Source organism: Phocoena phocoena, chromosome 18 (assembly GCF_963924675.1).
Source record: "Phocoena phocoena chromosome 18, mPhoPho1.1, whole genome shotgun sequence".
Classification (NCBI taxonomy): Eukaryota; Metazoa; Chordata; class Mammalia; order Artiodactyla; family Phocoenidae; genus Phocoena; species Phocoena phocoena.
Window position 1 is genome coordinate 52,146,474 of NC_089236.1, and position 16,339 is coordinate 52,162,812.

At 36.6% G+C, this 16,339-nt stretch overlaps 1 protein-coding gene across 1 annotated transcript in view; it reads right to left on the reverse strand.

Annotated features, from left to right (window-relative positions):
• The window catches only part of MYCBP2 (MYC binding protein 2), a 272,456-nt gene that overhangs the window by 185,397 nt on the left and 70,720 nt on the right, over window positions 1-16,339 (reverse strand). Inside the window, exons 14-15 of the mRNA XM_065896124.1 lie at window positions 15,612-15,770; window positions 10,281-10,485 (exon numbers count right to left, since the gene is read on the reverse strand). Coding sequence (XP_065752196.1) covers window positions 10,281-10,485; window positions 15,612-15,770 — 364 coding nt within the window. The remainder of the gene's footprint in view (window positions 1-10,280; window positions 10,486-15,611; window positions 15,771-16,339) is intronic.

Here is a 16,339-nt window from a genome sequence, read left to right on the forward strand (position 1 = left end):
TGACAATTTGGAAGATCACTTACTACAACAGTAACAAACTGATAAAATAATAGGCCCTACTGACTTGGCCATGGGCACTATTTTAAAAATAATGTTTAATTCTAAATTTATTCTAAGATATGTAGTCACAGTTTTATGATATTTAAGTCATCTGTAATAGTGCTTAGTGTCCTCCAATATTTATTCCTAAGTGGACTTTATTTGTGTGTTTATTTCTGCTTCACTAATAAAGAAATTACTGTACTTGGTTAGATTCTATCCATTTAAATCTGTAAATAATTATTGGAAACTGATAGTATATCTCTGGGGAAAAAAGAATTAACTTCAGAAAGGACCAAAGACTTTAGAAATTCACTTATGACATTTATCAATGGCTTAGGTTCAGAGATTGGGAACACTTAATTTTAAATGGAAATAGTTTAGGAAAGATCCAAAAAGATAAATTTCAACTCCAATGTTGTTTTTAAAAAAAATCACAGAATCTTTCTTTAATCCAAATTAAACTTTAAGATAAACAAGTCAGGGGCTTAAATACACTAAACAGAGCCAAATATATAGCTTTCTAGAAGAAATACTATCCTTTGATAAAGAGAACCAAAATATTTTTCAACAGGCTAAAAATGCAAAGAAAATTTATTGTTAAAAAATCATAATATTCCACAGCCTAAAAGAAAAGGCCTATTATATATGATCTATTTAACTATGTTAGGTCAAGTATAAACCCAGAAATATACTCATAGGAAATCCAGACATTATTTGGGAAGAAGCACCTGAATACTAACGAGGTGTCAAATAGGGAAGCCAGAGAGGAGGAGGTGGCTGTTCTCACTCAGGGTTTTTTTCACAATATTCCCCCTACTTCCCAAAGTCGGCTAATTATCATAAATAATCTGATCTTACAAAGATCAGATCTATCATAATACAAAGATGTATGATAATTAATTTGATCTCCCAAAGGATACCCCATTATATTAGCTATAAACGGCAACACAAAAATAGGACTTGAAATTCTCTCCAAGATTCTAGGGGAAAACCTGCATTCTGATTCTGCCAAACTCACATATTAACTTTAAAGTGATAATAACATAGAACCCTGGGGGGAAAAAAGTAGTCCAACAAGAATGAAAAGGGTAATATAACAGGAATAATGCAACTTTAGAAGTGACAGCTCCTCGAACTCCTAAAATTGCGAATAATTTATCAATTCAAAAGAAAATTATATACCCCTAATTGAGTATTCTATATGATTTTGATAATTCCACACCAAAAAAATTCATGTTCAACACAAATAAATAGATCTTTGGCATTAAAGCAGTCTTACGAAAAGACTACAAATGAAGGCACAGACCCAAGCATTAAGGAAATTTATGACCTGTTTTAAAATAATGGCTTAAGTCAGACAGAGACAAATATCATATGATATCGCTTATATGTAGAATCTAAAAAAAGGCTACAAATGAATTTATCTACAAAATATCAATAAAAATAGAGTTAAGATGTAGAAAATAAACTTATGGATACTGGGGGGTAACAAGGGGAGGAGGGATAAATTGGAAGATTGGGATTGACACACACACACTACTGTATATAAAACAGATAACTAATAAGAACCTACTGTATATGTATAGCACAGGGAACTCTACTCAATACTCTGTAATGGCCTGTATGGGAAAAGAATCTAAAAAAGAGTGGATATATGTGTATGTATAACTGATTCACTTTGTTATACACCTGAAACTAACACAACATTGTAAATCAACTATATCCCAACAAAATTCAAAACAAAAACAGAATCTGAATAAATGGAAAGACACATCCTGTTACTGAGTGGGAATATTTAATACCATAAAAATCAATTCTTCTAAAACTAATAGATAAATTAAATGCAATTTAAATTATATTTTTAAATTAAATACTAAGAATAGTCCCCCAAACAATTAAAAAAGACAGACGCTGAGAGTAGCTAATCTTACTAAATGTTAAAATACCATACAAAACATAAACCACATAATATTAGCATAAGACTAGATCAGTAGGTCAAGGAAATAATGGAAGGCCCAGAAAATAGATTCTGATATATAAGGGAATATAATAAATGATAAATCTGGTAGCCATTTCACACGTAATGACTGTACAACTGGCTACTGGTAAGAAAATACAGTTAGATGTCTAGCCCACATCAGAACAATAATCATCCATTGGCTTTAAAATTTATTAATGTAAAAAGAAATAAAACAGTCTTTTTGAAGAATATTTAAGATATCATATAATCATCTAGAAACTGAGACCTTTCTAGTCTAGATAGAAAATTCAAAAATTTCAAAGAAATACGTATTTGCTTCTTAAAAATGTTAAGTGCTTTTGTGTAACAGAATATAACCTAATTTAGTTATATGATCATAAGTAAATTGGGAAACACTATTTGTAGAGAAGACAGAAAACAGTTAATATGAAGAATATTCAGAGAACATCTTCCAATTTTTAAGGATAAAAACAATACAGGCAAAGGTTTTTAAGAGAAAACTCACAGAAGAGTATAATTAAATATCCAGGAAAAATGTGAGTCATGGAAATATATATGAAGATAATGATGAGATATCACTTCACGTTCACTGAGTTGACAGAAATTAAAGAATTATGTGATCTGCTGCTGGAAGTATTTCAAAAGAAACTGCCTTTTACTGCTGTTAGTGAAAACAGAAACCCTTCATTTTTTAAAAACATTAACCATCATAAACAAAACAAAAACCAATAGTTTTTAAACAAGCAGTAACAGTCCTGGAAATACACTCCATAGAAATAGATTCACCAATACATAAAAACATAATATATGTACAAGTACATTTTTTTGTGAAATAAAAACTTAAGTAATAAAATGAACTGAGGAACTTGAGGAAAAAAATTAAAATAAGAGAGAACTTCAAGATGTCAGAGGAGTAAGACATGGAGATCACCTTCCTCCCCACAAAAACATCAGAAATACATCTACATGTGGAACAACTCCTACAGAACACCTACTGAATGCTGGCAGAAGACCTCAAACCTCCCAAAAGGCAAGAAACTCCCCACGTACCTGGATAGGGCAAAAGAAAAAGAAAAAAACAGAGACAAAAGAATAGGGATGGGACCTGCACCAGTGGGAGGGAGCTGTGAAGGAGGAAAGGTTTCCACACACTAGGAAGCCCCTTCGTGGGCGGAGACTGCGGGTGGCGGAGGGGGGAAGCTTCGGAGCCGTGGAGGGGGGTAAGCTTCGGAGCCACGGAGGAGAGCACAGTAACAGGGGTGCGGAGGGCAAAGCGGAGAGATTCCCGCACAGAGGATCGGTGTCAACCAGCACTCACCGAGAGGCTTCTCTGCTCACCTGGGTGTGGGCTGGGAGCTGAGGCTCGGACTTCGGAGGTTGGATCCCAGGGAGAGGACTGGGGTTGGCAGAGTGAACACAGCCTGAAGGGGGGTTAGTGCACCACGGACAACCGGGAAGGAGCCCGGGAAAAAGTCTGGAGCTGCCGAAGAGGCAAGAAGCCATTGTTTTGGGGTGCACGAGGAGAGGGCATTCAGAGAACCACCTAAACAAGCTGCAGAGATGGGCGCGAAGTGTGGCTATCAGCGCGGACACCACAGACAGGCATGAAACGCTAAGGCTGCTGCTGCAGCCACCAAGAAGCCTGTGTGCAAGCACGGGTCAATGTCCACACCTCTCCTCCAGGGAGCCTGTGCAGCCCGCCACTGCCAGGGTCCCGTGATCCAGGGACAACTTCCCCGGGAGAACACACGGCGCGCCTCAGGCTGGTGAAACTTCACGCCGGCCTCTGCCACTGCAGGCTTGCCCCGCATCCGTACCCCTCCCTCCCCCCGGCCTGAGTGAGCCAGAGCCCCCTAATCAGCTGCTCCTTTAACGCTGTCCTGTCTGAGCAAAGAACAGTGGCCCTCAGGCGACCTACACGCACAGGCGGGGCCAAATCCAAAGCTGAAACCCTGGAGCTGCAGGAACAAGGAAGAGAAAGGGATATCTCTCCCAAGAGCCTCAGGAGCAGCGGATGAAATCTCCACAATCAACTTGACATATGTACCCTGCATCTGTGGAATACCTGAAGAGACAACGAATCATCCCAAAACTGAGGCAGTGGACTTTGGGAGAAATGATATATATATTTTTTTTCCTTTTTCTCTTTTTGTGAGTGTGTATCCTTAGGCTTCTTTGTGTGACTTTGTCTGTATAGCTTTGCTTTTACCATTTGTCCTAGGGTTCTGTCTGTCCTGTTTTTTTGTTTTTAGTATAGTTTTTAGCACTTGTTATCATTGGTGGATTTGTTTTTTGGTTTGGCTGCTCTCTTCTTTCTTTTTCTTTTTGATTTTTTTATTACTTTTTAATTTTTTTATTTTTAATAATTATTTTTTATTTTAACAACTTTATTTTACTTTATTACCATTATCTTTTCTTTCTTTCTTTCTTTTCTTCTCCCTTTCCTTCTGAGCCATATGGCTAACAGGGCCTTGGTGCTCTCTGCCCGGGTTTTAGGCCTGTGCATCTCAGGTGGGAGAGCCGAGTTCAGAACACCGGTCCACCAGAGACCACCCAGCTCCACATAATATCACTCAGCCAAAGCTCTCCCAGAGATCTCTGTCTCAATGCTAAACCCAGCTCCACTCAACAACCAGCAAGCTACAGTGCTGGACACCCTATGACAAACAACTAGCAGGACTGAAACACAAACCCACCCATTACTACACAGGCTGCCTAAAATCATAATAACGTCACAGACATCCCAAAACACATGACCAGACGTGGCCCTGCCTACCAGAAAGACAAGATCTAGCCTCATCCGCCAGAACACAGGCACTAGTCCCTTCCACCAGGAAGCCTACAAAACCCACTTAACCAATCTTAGCCACCGGGGGCAGACACCAAAAACAAAGAGGAACTACGAACGTGCAGCCTGAGAAAAGGAGACCCCAAACACAGTAAGTTAAGAAAAGTGAGAAGACACAGAAACACAAAGCAGATGAAGAAGCAAGGTAAAAACCCACCAGACCTAACAAATGAAGAGGAAATAGGCAGGCTTCCTGAAAAAGAATTCGGAGTAATGACAGTAGAGATGATCCAAAATCTTGGAAATAGAATGGAGAAAACAGAAGAAACGTTTAACAAGGACCTAGAAGAACTAAAGTGCAAACAAACAATGATGAGTAACACAATAAATGAAACTAAAAATTCTCTAGAATGAATCAATAGCAGAATAACTGAGGCACAAGAATGGATAAGTGACCTGGAAGATAAAATAGTGGAAATAACAACTGCAGAGCAGAGTAAAGAAAAAAGATTGAAAAGAATTGAGGACAGTCTTAGAGACCTCTGGGACAACATTACATGCACCAACATTTGAATTATGGGGGTCTCAGAATAAGAAGAGAAAAAGAGAGGGACTGAGAAAATATTTGAAGAGATTATAGTTGAAAACTTCCCTAATACGGAAAAGGAAATAGTTACTCAAGTCCAGGAAGCACAGAGAGTCCCATACAGGATAAATCAAGGGAGAAACACATCAAAACACACATTACTCAAACTATCAAAAAGTAAATACAAAGAAAAAGTATTAAAAGCAGCAAGTGAAAAACAACAAATAACATACAAGGGAATCCCCATAAAGTTAACAACTGATCTTTCAGCAGAAACTCTGCAAGCCAGAAAGGAGTGGCAGGACATATTTAAAGTGACAAAAGGGAAAAACCTATAACCAAGATTACTCTTCTCAGCTAGGATCTCATTCAGATTCAACAGAGAAATTAACACCTTTACAGACAAGCAAAAGCTAAGAGAATTCAGCACCACCAAACCAGCTTTACAACAAATGCTAAAGGAACTTCTCTAGGAAGGAAGAGAAGGAAAAGACCTACAATAACAAACCCAAAACAATTAAGAAAATCGTAATAGGAACATACATATTGACAATAACCTTAAATGTAAATGGATTAAATGCCCCAACGAAAAGACACAGACTGGATGAATGGATACAAAAACAAGACTCGTATATATGCTGTCTACAAGAGACCCACTTCAGACCTAGGGACATATACAGACTGAAAGTGAGAGGATGGAAAAAGATACTCTCCATGCAGATGTAAACCAAAAGAAAGCTGGAGTAACAATTCTCATATCAGACAAGATAGACTTTAAAATAAAGACTACTATAAGAGACAAAGAAGGACACTACAGAATGATCAAGGGATCAATCGTAAATATTTATGCCCCCAACATAGGAGCACCTCAATACATAAGGCAAATGCTAACAGCCATAAAAGGGGAAATCTACAGTAACACATTCATAGGAGGGGACTTTAACACCCCCCTTTCACCAATGGACAGATCATCCAAAATAAAAATAAATAAGGAAACACAACCTTTAAATGATACATTAAACAAGATGGACTTAATATATATTTATAGGACATTCCATCCAAAAACAACAGAATACACTTTCTTCTCAAGTGCTCATGGAACATTCTCCAGGATAGATCATAGCATGGGTCACAAATCAAGCCTTGGTAAATTTAAGAAAATTGAAATCGTATCAACTATCTTTTCTGAACACAACTTTATGAGACTAGATATCAATCACGGGGAAAAAATCTGAAATAATACAAACACATGGAGGCTAAACAATACACTACTTAATAACCAAGAGATTACTGAAGAAATTAAAAAATACCTAGAAACAAATGACAATGAAAACACAACAACCCAAGACCTATGGGATGCAGCAAAAGCAGTTCTAAGAGGGAAGCTTATAGCAATACAATCCTACCTCAAGAAACAAGAAACATCCCACATAAACAACCTAACCTTACACCTAAAGCAATTAGAGAAAGAAGAACAAAAAAACCCCCAAAGTTAGCAGAAGGCAAGAAATCTTAAAGATCAGATTAGAAATGAAGGAAACGATAGCAAAGATCAAAAAAACTAATAGCTGGTTCTTTGAGAAGATAAACAAAATTGATACACCATTAGCCAGACTCATCAACAAAAAAAGGGAGAAGACTCAATAGAACTAGAAATGAAAAAGGAGAAGTAACAACTGACACTGCAGAAATACAAAAGATCATGAGAGATTACTACAAGCACCTTTATGTCAATAAAATGGACAACTTGGAAGAAATGGACAAATTCTTAGAAAAACACAATATTCTGAGACTGAACCAGGAAGAAAGAGAAAACACAAACAGACCATCACAAGCACTGAAATTGAGACTGATTAAAAATCTTCCAACAAACAAAAGCCCAGGACCAGATGGCTTCACAGGTGGATTCTATCAAACATTTAGAGAAGAGCTAACAGCTATCCTTCTCAAACTCTTCCAAAAGATAGCAGAGGGAGGAACACTCCCAAACTCATTCTGCAAGGCCACCATCACCCTGATACCAAAACCAAAGATGTCACAAAGGAAGAAAACTATAGCTCAATATCACTGATGAACATAGATGCAAAAATCCTCAGCAAAGTACTAGCAAACAGAATCCAACAGCACATTAAAAGCATCATACACCTTGATCAAGTGTGGTTTACTCCAGGAATGCAAGGATTCTTCAATATACGCAAATCAATCAATGTGATACACCATATATAACAAATTGAAGGATAAAAACCATATGATTATTTCAGTAGATGCAGAAAAAGCTTTTGACAAAATTCAACACACGTTTATGATAAAAACCCTCCAGAAAGTAGGCATAGAAGGAACTTACTGCAACATAATAAAGGCCATATATGACAAACCCTCAGCCAACATCATTCTCAATGGTGAAAAACTGAGACCATTTCCACTAAGATCAGGAACAAGACAAGGTTGCCCAATCTCACCACTCTTATTCAACATAGTTTTGGAAGTTTTAGCCACAGCAATCAGAGAAGGAAAAGAAATAAAAGGAATCCAAAATGGAAAAGAGGAAGTAAAGCCGTGACTTTACACATAAACACTACACTGTTTGCAGATGACATGACACTATTCGTAGAGAATCCTAAAGACACTACCAGAAAACTACTAGAGCTAATCAATGAATTTGATAAAGTAGCAGGATACAAAATTAATGCACAGAAAACTCTTGTATTCCTATACACTAATGATGAAAAATCTGAAAGAGAAATGAAGGAAACACTCCCATTTACCACTGCAACAAAAAGAATAAAATACCTAGGAATAAACCTACCTAAGGAGACAAAAGACCTGTATGCAGAAAACTATAAGACACTGATGAAAGAAATTAAAGACGATAGAAACAGATGGAGAGATATACCATGTTCCTGGATTGAAAGAATCAACATTGTGAAAATGACTCTACTACCCAAAGCAATCTACAAATTCAATGCAATCCCTATCAAATTACCAATGGCATTTTTCACAGAACCAGAACAAAAATGTTCACAATTTGTATGGAAACACAAAAGACCTCGAATAGCCAAAGTAATCTTGAGAAAGAAAAACGGAGCTGGAGGAATCAGGCTCCCTTACTTCCGACTATACCTCTAAGTTACAGTAATCAAGACAGTATGGTACTGGCACAAAAACAGAAATATAGATCAATGGAACAGGATGGAAAGCACAGAGATCAACCCACACACACATGGTCACCTTAGTTTTGATAAAGGAGGCAAGAATGTACAATAGAGAAAAGACAGTCTCTTCAATAAGTGGTGCTGCAAAAACTGGTGCGCTACATGTATAAGTATGAGATTAGATCACTCCCTAACACCATACACAAAAATAAACTCAAAATGCATTAAAGACTTAAATGTAAGGCCAGACACTATAAAACTCTTAGAGGAAAACATAGGCAGAACACTCTATGACATAAATCACAGCAAGATCCTTGTTGACCCACCTCCTAGAGAAATGGAAATAAAAACAAAAATAAACAAATGGGACCTAATGAAACCTAAAAGCTTTTGCACAGCAAAAGAAACCATAAACAAGACGAAAAGACAACCCTCAGAATGGGAGAAAATATTTGCAAATGAAGCAGCTGACAAAGGATTAATCTCCAAAATTTACAAGCAGCTCATGTAGCTCAATGTCAAAAAACCAATCCAAAAATGGGCAGAAGACCTAAATAGACATTTTTCCAAAGAAGATATACAGATTGCCAACAAACACATGAAAGAATGCTCAACATCACTAATCATTAGAGAAATGCAATTCAAAACTACAATGAGGTATCACCTCACACCAGTCAGAATGGCCATCATCAAAACATCTACAAACAATAAGTGTTGGAGAGGGTGTGGAGAAAAGGGAACCCTCTTGCACTGTTGGTGGGAATGTAAATTGGTACAGCCATTATGGAGAACAGTTATGGAGGTTCCTTAAAAAATTAAAAATAGAACTACCATATGACCCAGCAATCCCACTACTGGGTCTGTACCCTGAGAAAACCATAATTCCAAAAGAGTCATGTACCACAATGTTCACTGCAGCTCTATTTACAATAGCCAGGACATGGAAGCAACCTAAATGTCCATCGACAGATGAATGGATAAAGAAGATGTGGCACATATATACAATGGAATATTACTCACTCATAAAAAAAACTGAAAATGAGTTATTTGTAGTGAGGTGGATGGACCTAGAGTCTGTCATACAGAGTGAAGTAAGTCAGAAAGAGAAAAACAAATACAATATGCTAACACATATATATGGAATCTAAAAAAAAAAAAAAAAAACAGGTTCTGATGAACCTAGGGGCAGGACAGGAATAAAGCTGCAGATGTAGAGAATGGACTTGAGGATACGGGGAGGGGGAAGGGTAAGCTGGGACGAAGTGAGAGAGTAGCACTGACATATATATACTACCAAACGTAAAATAGTGGGAAGCAGCTGCATAGCACAGGGAGATCAGCTTGGTGCTTTGCGACCACCTAGAGGGGTGGGATGGGGGGTTGGGATAGGGAGGGTGGGAGGGAGACACAAGAGGGAGGAGATATGGGGATTTATGTATATGTATAGCTGATTCACTTTGTTATAAAGCAGAAACTAATACATGATTTTAAAGCAGTTATACTCCAATAAAGATGTTAAAAAATAAAGTAAAAGGTTTAAAGAAATCAAATGAAAGAAAAGCACAATAAAATAACACTGAAGTAAATTATAGAATTATAAGAATTATAATTATATGCCAGTGTGCCTTTAAGAACAACACAACAGAATGAACTCCAGAATAACTTTGAAAAGGAATGTGTTTTGCGTAATTTCTACTATTATTTTACCTTGAGTATTAATCATTCTCTTACCCTCCAGGGACTCTGTCCGGACGTCCACTACTGACACAGCTGGCTCCATAACCGGTACAGTCTCCACACACGGTGCACACCATGCACTGCTCCAGCTTCCACTTATGCATGCCTGGAGGACACATCATGGACTTCTCGTCTTTATCATCTAGCTCTTCTTCCAGGTCCTCATCCATTGCTGTTGCCATATTTTCAACTCCAAACCCTATTTGAAAGATCAGTTTATAATTTTCATCTAGATTATTCCCATGTCTAAAAAACTGGTAATTTTATTTCCCAATTTAAAAAATGTAGAACACATACTAATCCCAATGGATATACACAGGAATGATAAAATATTAGAGGAACAAAAATAAAATTTAATTTAGGGACCACTAATAAATGCTCTCTCCATTTCCTTTCTGCAAAAAGATATATCTAGGGCTTCCCTGGTGGCGCAGTGGTTGAGAGTCCACCTGCCGATGCAGGGGACGCGGGTTCGTGCCCCGGTCTGGGAAGATCCCAGATCCCACATACCGCGGAGCGGCTGGGCCCATGAGCCATGGCCGCTGAGCCTACGCGTCCGGAGCCTGTGCTCCGCAACGGGAGAGGCCACAACAGTGAGAGGCCCGCGTACCGCAAAAAAAAAAAAAAAAAAAAAGAGGCAGTGATGGCAGGAGTATCTCGTAGCTGTTACTTTCTGTCACTCGTACGTCTAATTTTTTCTGATTTTAGTCCCTACTTTCCATCCTCACTGCCAATACTTTTGTTCAACAGACCAAAGAAAGTCTCCTAACCACATTCTAAAAGCCAAGAGTTCGTCCACTCTAGAACATCCTCTCATTGTTGGAAATTAGCTTTTTTTTTAAAAATAAATTAATTTATTATTTATTTTTGGCTGCGTTGAGTCTTCATTGCTGCATGCAGGATTTCTCTAGTTGCGGTGAGCAGAGGCTACTCTTTGTGGCGGTGTGCGGGCTTCTCATTGCGGTGGCTTCTCTTGTTGCAGAGCACAGGCCCTAGAGCGCAGGCTCAGTAGTTGTGCGCACAGGCTTAGTTGCTCCGTGGAATGTGGGAGCTTCCTGGACGAGGACTTGAACCCATGTCCCCTGCATTGGCAGCTGGATTCTTAACCACTGCGCCACCAGGGAAGCCCGGAAATCAGCTTCTTAAAGTATGCATTTGATCCTATGACTTCACAATTTACAAACCTCCCATGACTTTCAAAGGTCTTCAAAAGAACAAAACTTCTTAGCAAGATACAGTGAGTCACAACATGGCTCCCGATTTTCTCCAACCTCATTTCCTCCATGCAAACTGTATTCCAGCTGAACCTAAATTCCCTCTGCTTTATAAACATCCTGTGTCCTTTCACATGCTCAGGGCCTTTGCTCATTCCTGCTCCACCTGTATCTCTCTGCCTCATTCATCAGATGTCTCTTCCTATCTCATCTACCAGAGAAACTCCTTTTCAGCCTTCAAAAACTCAACTTGGAGGTCATTTCCTATGAAAGCACTTACAGTTTTTTCCAGGGTAAGTGATTATCTCTTCAAAGCCTGTTTATACCTCAATTACAACTTATTTAATTGTGTTATAATTCACTCAACTATTTTTTTTTTGATTGAACACCACCTATGCCCCAGGCATTCCTTTATGTCAGAGTCAGCAAACTTTTTTGTAAAGGGCTAGGTTGTAAATAATTTAGGCTTTGGGGGTCACATAAGTCTATGTCACATTTTTTAAAAAATAACCCTTTATAAATATAATATACATTCTTAGCTTGAAGGGCCATACAGAAACAGGCCACAGAGAAGATAAGGCATCAGATTATGGTTTGCAGATCTCTGCTCTAGGCACTGAGGACTATGATAATGAGCAATTATAAAGCTTGCAAGCTAGTAAGAAAAATTGACATTAATCAAATAACCATACTGCAAGGTATAAACATACAACTGTGACAGAATTATGAAGAACATATAGTGCTACAAGTCCATAAAATCAAAGAGTAAATCTGTGGGAATCAAGTAATTATTTTTTATGTTTGTCTTTCATAGCAGATCTAGATCCTCAAAGACAAGGTTCTATCTTACTCACTTCATCACTTATTCTTAGTCAACCTTATTCTCTGACCACTTACACTTATAACAGACTCAGTACAAATGAACTCATAGGAGACATAATCTTTTTTATTTTTGCCAATTCTAATCTGTGGACAGGTTGAGAAATTAGATGACCAAGTATTGGATAACTATGTCAAGAGTTAGAATAAAGAAATCCTTAAGAAGGCATAAGTCATATTTTTAACAACAACAATAGCTAAACCACATCGAGCATTTACTTGTAACTGGCTCTATATGTATTACTCATTTAATCATCCCAACAGTACTATAACTATCATGCTCAAATTAATCTCTAAATTCAAAGCAATCCCAATCACAGTGACAAGTAAAAAAACTGATTCTAATTCACATGGAAAATAAAGGCCCCAACCTGACTACATAAAGCAAAAATTTGTAAGGAAAGACAATGAAGAACCTGTCAAAATTTTTAAATTATATATAACGAATGAAACCATAAATAAATGTAAAAGATAAGCCACAGGTTGGTCAAAGACATTTGCAAGGCATACAATACAATATACAAAAAATTCCTACAAATCAATAGGAAAAAAGGCAAGCAAACAAGAAAAGTTTGAAGAGAATCTAACTCACTATTAATAGTTGAGGGAATGCAAATTACAAAAAAGACTCAGTAATTCTACTCCTAGTTAAATACCCAAAAAAAGGGCACTCATATTTTCACCAACATTTACTAGAATGTTCACAGCAACACTAACACAAGCCAAACTAGAAACTACCCCAATGTCCATAATACTAGAAAAGATTTAAAAACTGTGGTATAGTCACACAATTTAATACTATACAACAATGAGAATGAACAATATATAATAACTAGCTGGCAACAATACGGATGAATCTCATAAAGCTGAATGAAAAGAAACTAGACACGAAAGAACTCATACTACATGATTCCATTTACATAAAGTACAAATGTATGCAAAACTAATTTATAGTGTTAAGTGCAGAGCTAGATAGTAACTGGGGAGGCACATAAGTGGGGGCTTCCTGGGATGCTGGTAATATTCCTGATCTTGGTGCTGATTACATGAATGTGTTGTTCATTTTGTGACAATTCATCAAGATGTGCACTTACGCTATGTGTACTTTTCTGCAGGTATGTTGTACTTCAATATAACAAAAAATTACAATGAAAAACCATGTCATAGCCATCAAAATGACAAAAATCAGTCTGTCAATACTATTAGTGGGATATGGAAAATCAGACTTTCCTTCTAAGAATATCCACTGGTACAACCTCTTTCAAGAAAAATCTAGCAAAGCTGAAATCTACAACACTAGAGAAAAGTCTCGCACACTTCTGCCAGGAAACATGAATAAAGGAGGTTTTAAAATTATTTATAATAGTGAAAAACTGGAAATAACTCATCTATCAGCAGGAGAATGGATAAACTGTGATATGTTAGTCACACGGTTTATTACACAGCAGTTAACATGAGTCATCTAGATTTATATGTGCCAGTGTCACTTTATTTCAAACACAATGGTGAGATTAAAAAAAAAATTTACAGAAAAATATAAATAGATTAGCACTTATAAAAATCATCTTTTTATGTGTAAAGTATGAGCATATAATATACAAAATATATAAAAACAAGTACAAATACAGGAACATAACCGAAAGGATATTAATCAAAATCATGATCATGACTAATTCTGGAGAGAGATGGAGTACAATAATAAGTCTTAGAAGGGGAACGTGGGCCACTTGAATCTTATCTATATATTTTTTTTACTGAAAAATGGTAAGACATAGTGGTAGATACACAATTTTTTTACACTGCAATATTATTTTCTGTACTTTTCCTGTTTTCTTTTTAAAAACATCTTTTAAAAATCCTTTATTTCTTTGCAACTCTGCAATCTGTATTCATTATGTGTCTTACGGCTACCAGTTTGCTTTCTAATGCATTACTTACTAACAGAGTGGGTGTGATTTATAAGTAAAAACAACTTTTAACAATTTCATTTTGGTTATTACAAAATTTACCTTAAGAATCCAGAACATAGGTGTAAACATAGTTTCAGGATAATAAAGAACAGTTTTATTCAGTTCAGAACTCTTATAAAATATAATTTAATCTATATTTATACTATATATAGAAAACTAAGCTGCTTCCCTCCTTTATGCCTAGTAGGTGTTATCCAAATTCATGGCTTATGAGTTCAGCAAGAAGAAAAAAAATTTCCATTTTGGAGTAATTCATTTCATTTTGTTCTTCCCTCTTCTTTAAAATCAATATGCTCTAACAGACTTGCTCTTTTAAAAATTAAAGTATTTTAAATACACACAAATATAAATAAGGTGAAGAAAAAAATAGAGGGCTCCTGATATACAGATGAGCCTGCCATCAAGAAGTCCCCCAAAAGACTAAACTTGTTTTTGTTAATTTATACAAATATTAATCCTCAAACCCATTCATGCTTTAAACACAGTTTAGTGCTTAATTCTAATAATACGTCTCTATTTCCTATTCTCCATCCATACAAAATTAAAAAGAGAAAACCTGAAATTGGAGTGAAGGGTATAGGACAACACTGACAGCAGCTAGAAGTAAAACCTGAGAGTAAGAATGAGGTAGACACAGCTATAACCAAAAAACAAACAAACAAACAAAAAACCCACAACAAACATGGCAAAGGATTAACCCCTCTCATCCTTCTTCAACAGCCTGAATGTTGGGGCAAAGGATACAGTATATAAGGTGCATCTACAATTTCACTCTTGATAAAAGGTCAAGTATTCTTACAGATCACTCTTAGTTGTCAAGAACTGGTTAAATTACAGGTAGTACATGCTGTTAAACAGGAAGATAATATTTGCAGATAGACTGCTGCCAAAAATTGTTATAACTAAAACACGGGGTATGAAAGGACCGAATAACAAAGAATTTCAAAAATGCACTTTTCTGAGACAATTCAACCACTAAAGATGCTAAATCAAAGAAGTGCTATTACATTTCATATAAAATTAAGAAAAAAATACAAGTAAGCAAGCTCATTTGCTCAGAAATTAGAAGTCTAAAGTATATTGATTATTCCAGTGAGTGATAGACTGACAAATAAATAAGAAATTTAGTAGTTTTCATAATTTTTAAGTATGAAATCAAAAAGCCACTTGTTTTTTAAAGAGTAAGATTCTTCACCACGGTGTTCTGAAAAACTATTGAAAAAAACAACACAAAATTTAATATCCACACATTAAACACCTACCTTTCCCACCTTGGTTCATGGCACCAGTGTCTCGTCCACATTGTCCTTTATTATTCACACCAAATGTCCAAACTTCTCCATTCTTCATTAAAACACAAGTATGAGCTTTGCCCATAGCTACCTGAGTTACAAAATGGCCCTTCAAATCTGTTACCAAACCTACAGGAAAGATACAAACTTGGTAAGAAAACAACAAAAGAAGCCTTTCTGGGCCTACTAAATCATCAGTAACATAAAAGGACCACTTCAACACAGAACTTTTCATTTCTGGGATAAAATAATCCACCAAAATGGGAACTAGTAGCCAAAAGATGGGCAGGGTATCAGTAAATTAATTTTATAATTTTTTAATGAAGCTTCAAAATCTTAAAATGTTATCATCTAGACTTGGGACAAATCTTTACTCTGGCATTTAGCTCAAGCCTGCTACTCCTGAATGCTTGCTCTAAGTGGCAGCACCTCTCAACAATTCTCAGAAGGGTCACTAGATTTCAAACTTTCCTGACCCAAGAACAAAGGAACCTTTGAATCATGTACTTTACTTGCTTTGACCTGCCTCAGCAAAACAGAGTAAAATACTCACCAGAGTATTCTGAAATAACATTGTTTTTGTAGAAACCTGCGAGATTTTCCAAAGCAGTATTTTTCGATCATTTTTAATCTACAATGCTTTCTTCCACAATCCAACGTACAGGTAGTTCCTAAATTTCACTTATTCACATATTGCA